Source organism: Schistocerca cancellata, chromosome 1 (assembly GCF_023864275.1).
Source record: "Schistocerca cancellata isolate TAMUIC-IGC-003103 chromosome 1, iqSchCanc2.1, whole genome shotgun sequence".
Taxonomy (NCBI): domain Eukaryota; kingdom Metazoa; phylum Arthropoda; class Insecta; order Orthoptera; family Acrididae; genus Schistocerca; species Schistocerca cancellata.
In genome coordinates this window covers 597,494,585-597,501,400 of record NC_064626.1, presented here as the reverse complement: position 1 = coordinate 597,501,400, position 6,816 = coordinate 597,494,585, and the positions used below count along the sequence as shown (strand labels likewise).

Sequence of the window (6,816 nt, the reverse complement as noted above, 5' to 3'; positions counted from 1 at the left end):
TTTGGTTTTAGATATATTTATTAAATAATTTTATCAATAATTGATTATTTTCTTTATATTGTTTTTATTAATTGATTTCTTTTTACAGTTTTTAATAAGGAAATTACATAAGATTGATTGTACTCCATATGGATTGTGCTTCTATGATTGATACATATCCTTATATTACATTTTTATTTTTGTGGTCGATCTCAAATATCTACTGTCTCTCAAAATCAACAAATTATTAAACTATTTATAAAGACAGTGTTCTGTAATATCAGCAGGTAACAACAAAGTAGATGGCAAAATACACTAAAGTGCTTTGTATGAAGAGCAGTGACATTTGATATTCCAGTGATGTCTTTTAATATACTGGAAGATTGTGACAACAGATTGAACTCAGTGTGCATTTGTTATATAGCTTTTAATGAGTGCCATCTTATTGAATGTTATTTTAAGCAAATCTCTGCCACATCCCACCAACATAAAACTTATGCTGCGTTTCACAAAAGCTGAAGACCATGAACAAGGTAATTTATAAATTCACTGAATCCTCACAACCTCCTCCCTATATATATATATAAAAAGAAAGATGATGAGACTTACCAAACAAAAGCGCTGGCAGGTCGATAGACAGACAAACAAACACAAACATACACACAAAATTCTAGCTTTCGCAACCAACGGTTGCCTCATCAGGAAAGAGGGAAGGAGAAGGAAAGACAAAAGGATATGGGTTTTAAGGGAGAGGGTAAGGAGTCATTCCAATCCCGGGAGCGGAAAGACTTACCTTAGGGGGAAAAAAGGACAGGTATACACTCGCGCACACACACACATATCCATCCGCATATACACAGACACAAGTCTGCTTGTGTCTGTCTGTGTATATGCGGATGGATATATATATGTGTGTGTGTGTGTGTGTGTGTGTGTGTGCGAGTGTATACCTGTCCTTTTTTCCCCCTAAGGTAAGTCTTTCCGCTCCCGGGATTGGAATGACTCTTTACCCTCTCCCTTAAAACCCATATCCTTTTGTCTTTCCTTCTCCTTCCCTCTTTCCTGACGAGGCAACCGTTGGTTGCGAAAGCTAGAATTTTGTGTGTATGTTTGTGTTTTTTGTGTGTCTATCGACCTGCCAGCGCTTTTGTTTGGTAAGTCTCATCATCTTTCTTTTTAAATATATTTTTCCCACGTGGAATGTTTCCCTCTATTATTTATATATATATATATATATATATATATATATATATATATAAGGTTGTGAGGCACTCATTGGGAACCACCATACTTATTAACATGTGGATCTCATAGATGTCTGTATGTTGATAGTTCACTAAGCACTGAACGGAGCAAGCACCAAGTAGATGATAGGCATACCAGGATGACTACTAGCCCCGGGTTTATGATTATCACCTTGACTCTTGTTGATAGTACGCATTTCAACTTTTCTCTTTAAAAATGTGAAACATTACTGATTAAATACATTTGTGTGAGTCTCACTGAAGTACAGGATTGTATATCATTGCTCATCTTTTTACAGTTGGCAAGAAACTTTTTTTGTTTTAGAATAATACATATGCAGGGTTATGATGTGTTAGAGAACTGTTGAAAAATTGCTTTCAAAGCAGCAGTGACAGCAGCATCATGTTGACTGAGATCTAATGGTGAATCTTGAAATTCTGGCCTTAGTACTAACTGTGCCCACAAACTATCAGGTGTGATGTTCAGTGATGTCTGCAAGAGACTGTTCCAGTCAATGTTCCAGTCACCTGTTAGAAGCTGGAAAAGATAAAAATCACATATCACTCCAATTGATTCAGGAGGAATAGGGTTTCTGGCAATATGATGCACATAGACACAGATATGCACCAAAAACTGCGCATTGTGCATGAAATTTAAATCTATTACTTCTTTGCTACTACAAGGTGCATTCAAGTTCTAAGGCCTCCGATTTTTTTTCTAATTAACTACTCACCCAAAATCGATGAAACTGGCGTTACTTCTCGACGTAATCGCCCTGCAGATGTACACATTTTTCACAACACTGACGCCATGATTCCATGGCAGTGGCGAAGGCTTCTTTAGGAGTCTGTTTTGACCACTGGAAAATCGCTGAGGCAAGAGCAGCACGGCTGGTGAATGTGCGGCCACGGAGAGTGTCTTTCATTGTTGGAAAAAGCCAAAAGTCACTAGGAGCCAGGTCAGGTGAGTAGGGAGCATGAGGAATCACTTCAAAGTTGTTATCACGAAGAAACTGTTGCGTAACGTTAGCTCAATGTGCGGGTGCATTGTCTTGGTGTAACAGCACACGCGCAGCCCTTCCCGGACATTTTTGTTGCAGTGCAGTAAGGAATTTGTTCTTCAAAACATTTTCGTAGGATGCACCTGTTACCGTAGTGCCCTTTGGAACCCAATGGGTAAGGATTACGCCCTCGCTGTCCCAGAGCATGGACACCATCATTTTTTCAGCACTGGCAGTTACCCGAAATTTTTTTGGTGGCGGTGAATCTGTATGCTTCCATTGAGCTGACTGGCGCTTTGTTTCTAGATTGAAAAATGGCATCCACGTCTCATCCATTGTCACAACCGACGAAAAGAAAGTCCCATTCATGCTGTCGTTGCGCATCAACATTGCTTGGCAACATGCCACACGGGCAGCCATGTGGTCGTCCGTCAGCATTCGTGGCACCCACCTGGATGACACTTTTCGCATTTTCAGGTCATCATGCAGAATTGTGTGCACAGAACCCACAGAAATGCCAACTCTGGAGGCGATCTGTTCAACAGTCATTCGGCGATCCCCCAAAACAATTCTCTCCACTTTGTCGATCATGTCGTCAGACTGGCTTGTGCGAGCCCGAGGTTGTTTCGGTTTGTTGTCACACGATGTTCTGCCTTCATTAAACTGTCGCACCCACGAACGCACTTTTGACACATCCATAACTCCATCACCACATGTCTCCTTCAACTGTCAATGAATTTCAATTGGTTTCACACCACGCAAATTCAGAAAACGAATGATTGCACGCTGTTCAAGTAAGGAATACGTCACCATTTTAAGTATTTAAAACAGTTCTCATTCTCACCACTGGCGGTAAAATTCCATCTGCCGTACAGTGCTGCCATCTCTGGAATGTATTGACAATGAACGTGGCCTCATTTTAAAACAATGCACATGTTTCTATCTCTTTCCAGTCCGGAGAAAAAAAATCGGAGGAACTTGAATGCACCTCGTAACTCTGCTCTTAACATGTCTCACAGACAGCACCCACATATGCTGCTGAAAGTAGCTACAACCACACATATATCATTCTCCAATTCATAGTTCAAGAGATACGACTTCAAAACACTGAGATACGTGAAAACATGTTGCAACATGCATGAAATTTTATTACATTTGTTTTATTCTTTACCACTAAGACACTCCTACAGCCAAGTCAACTTAAGGAAATCCGTGACACCTGGCAATGCTTTTTGTCAGCTTTCAACTGCAAAGCACAAAGAACTGTAGGCAAAAACAGTAGCCATCTATAGAGTTATGAAGAGGCATTTTCAAAATTGTATTGTGGACATATGTAACAGCTGCACACAGCATACAGGAACCGTCTGGGATCACATTTCTTAATTTGGATACTGTACTTATAAATTTGTACATTATGCATATTACTTTACATGACAATTTTATAATTTCAAAGGTGTTGTGAAGTACACGTCAATGAAATTTTTTTTGATAGTTCACTACAAATACAGTTCATGTTTTGTTTTTGTTTCTAATAGAAAAGTGGCAGAATGAATATCTACATAATGCTGGGTTTGTCAGCTAGTATCATATATAATTCATTCTTCTTCATTTTCTCCTCTTTCAGCAAGTACAAATTCATTTTAATGAAAATATCAGAAAGTTTTGATCGGTTGAGCTGTAGTGTGTTAATTTTAACTTGCAGATACTTCAGAGAATTTATTTTTACAGTAAACCCTATAAAGCAATATACTGCACTTCCAACCCGAGAACTGAATGGTAAATTTAGAAGAGAGTAAGAGTCTAAAATTTGATCCTGTCATATTACCCCAAATAACAGGTGCAGCAACTTTTTGTAGGAACTTGGAGTAAGATGATGAGACTTACCAAACAAAAGCGCTGGCAGGTCGATAGACACACAAACAAACACAAACATATCAATAGACACACAAACAAACACAAACATACACACAAAATTCAAGCTTTCGCAACAAACGGTTGCTTCGTCAGGAAAGAGGGAAGGAGAGGGAAAGAAGAAAGGATGTGGGTTTTAAGGGAGAGGGTAAGGAGTCATTCCAATCCCGGGAGCGGAAAGACTTACCTTAGGGGGAAAAAAGGACAGGTATACACTCGCACACACACACATATCCATCCGCCTGTGTATATGCGGACTTACCAAACGGGAAAGCGCTGGTAGATAGGCACAATAAAAAACACACAAATGCACACACAAAATTTCGAGCTTTTGCAACCCCCAGTTGCTTCGTCAGGAAAGAGGGAAGGAGAGGGAAAGATGAAAGGATGTGGGTTTTAAGGGAGAGGGTAAGGAGTCATTCCAATCCCGGGAGTGGAAAGACTTACCTTAGGGGGAAAAAAGAACAGGTATACACTCACACACACACACACACACACACACACACACACACACACACACACACACACACACATATCCAGCCACACATATGCAGACACAAGCAGACATATTTAAAGGCAAAGAGTTTGGGCGGAGATATCAGTCGAGGCGGAAGTGCAGAGGCAAAGGTGTTGTTGAATGACAGGTGAGGTATGAGTGGAGGCAACTTGAAATTAGCGGAGATTGAGGCCTGGTGGATAACGGGAAGAGAGGATATATTGAAGGGCAAGTTCCCATCTCCGGAGTTCGGATAGGTTGGTGTTAGTGGTAAGTATCCAGATAACCCGGACGGTGTAACACTGTGCCAAGATGTGCTGGCCGTGCACCAAGGCATGTTTAGCCACAGAGTGATCCTCATTACCAACAAACACTGTCTGCCTTGTCAAAGATTTACTGTCCTACACTCGTAGTCTCTGCTGGAAATATCACTTTGCCACGAAGAAAAACAATCCTGATCCCACTCCTAATGATCCAACTCCCCAAGACACTATCCAAATTCAACCCTGCCTGGAACAGTTCTGTCCTCCATCACAGCGAGACCCACCTCCTCTTCCTCAAAATCACCCTCTCCAAACCTTCCAGGAATTTCTCACTTCCAGCCTTGCCTCTCAATCTTTCTTGAAAAACCTTAATCCTACTCCCAACATCACCACAGCCGAAGCCCAGGCTATCCGTGATCTGAAAGCTGACCGATCCATCATCATTCTTCCGGCTGACAAGGGTTCCACGACCGTGGTACTTGATTGTCGGGAGTATGTGGCTGAGGTACTGCGTCAGCTTTCAGACAACACTACATACAAAGTTTGCCAAGGTAATCACATTCCTGATGTCCAGGCGGAGCTTCAAGGAATCCTCAGAACCTTAGGCCCCCTACAAAATATTTCACCTGACTCCATCAACCTCCTGACCCCACCGACACCTCGCACTCCTACCTTCTACTTACTTCCTAAAATTCACAAACCCAAACATCCCGGCCGCCCCATTGTAACTGGTTACCAAGTCCCCACAGAACGTATCTCTGCCTACGTAGATCAACACCTTCAACACATTACATGCAGTCTCCCATCCTTCATCAAAGACACCAACCACTTTCTCGAACGCCTGGAATCCTTACCCAGTCTGTTACCCCCAGAAACCATCCTTGTAACCATTGATGCTACTTCCCTATACACAAATATTCCGCATGTCCAGGGCCTCGCTGCAATGGAGCACTTCCTTTCATGCCGATCACCTGCCACCCTACCTAAAACCTCTTTCCTCATCACCTTAGCCAGCTTCATCCTGACTCACAACTTCTTCACTTTTGAAGGCCAGACATATCAAGAATTAAAGGGAACAGCCATGGGTACCAGGATGGCCCCCTCGTATGCCAACCTATTTATGGGTCGCTTAGAGGAAGCCTTCTTGGTTACCCAAGCCTGCCAACCCAAAGTTTGGTACAGATTTATTGATGACATCTTCATGATCTGGACTCACAGTGAAGAAGAACTCCAGAATTTCCTCTCCAACCTCAACTCCTCTGGTTCCATCAGATTCACCTGGTCCTACTCCAAATCCCATACCACTTTCCTTGACGTTGACCTCCATCTGTCCAATGGCCAGCTTCACACATCTGTCCACATCAAACCCACCAACAAGCAACAGTACCTCCATTATGACAGCTGCCACCCATTCCATATCAAACGGTCCCTTCCCTACAGCCTAGACCTTCGTGGCAAGCGAATCTGCTCCAGTCCTGAATCCCTGAACCATTACACCAACAACCTGAAAACAGCTTTCACATCCCGCAACTACCCTCCTGACCTGGTACAGAAGCAAATTACCAGAGCCACTTCCTCATCCCCTCAAACCCAGAACCTCTCACAGAACAACCCCAAAAGTGCCCCACTTGTGACAGGATACTTCCCGGGACTGGATCAGACTCTGATTGTGGCCCTCCATCAGGGATACGACTTCCTCAAATCCTGCCCCGAAATGAGATCCATCCTTCATGAAATCCTCCCCACTCCACCAAGAGTGTCTTTCCGTCATCCACCTAACCTTCGTAACCTCTTGGTTCATCCCTATGAAATTCCCAAACCACCTTCCCTACCCTCTGGCTCCTACCCTTGTAACTGCCCCCGGTGTAAAACCTGTCCCATGCACCCTCCTACCACCACCTACTTCAGTCCTGTAACCTGGA

General features: G+C 42.7%; 1 protein-coding gene across 2 annotated transcripts in view; it reads right to left on the bottom strand.

The window, feature by feature from the left end:
• Nucleotides 1-1,245: 1,245 nt before the first annotated feature.
• Nucleotides 1,246-6,816, bottom strand: part of LOC126161919 (uncharacterized protein KIAA0825 homolog) — a 170,650-nt gene continuing 165,079 nt past the window's right edge. For both annotated transcript variants that reach the window (XM_049918092.1, XM_049918100.1), the window contains one exon: nucleotides 1,246-1,761. In XM_049918092.1, the coding sequence (XP_049774049.1) occupies nucleotides 1,567-1,761 (195 nt within the window). In that variant the 3' untranslated portion in view covers nucleotides 1,246-1,566. The remainder of the gene's footprint in view (nucleotides 1,762-6,816) is intronic.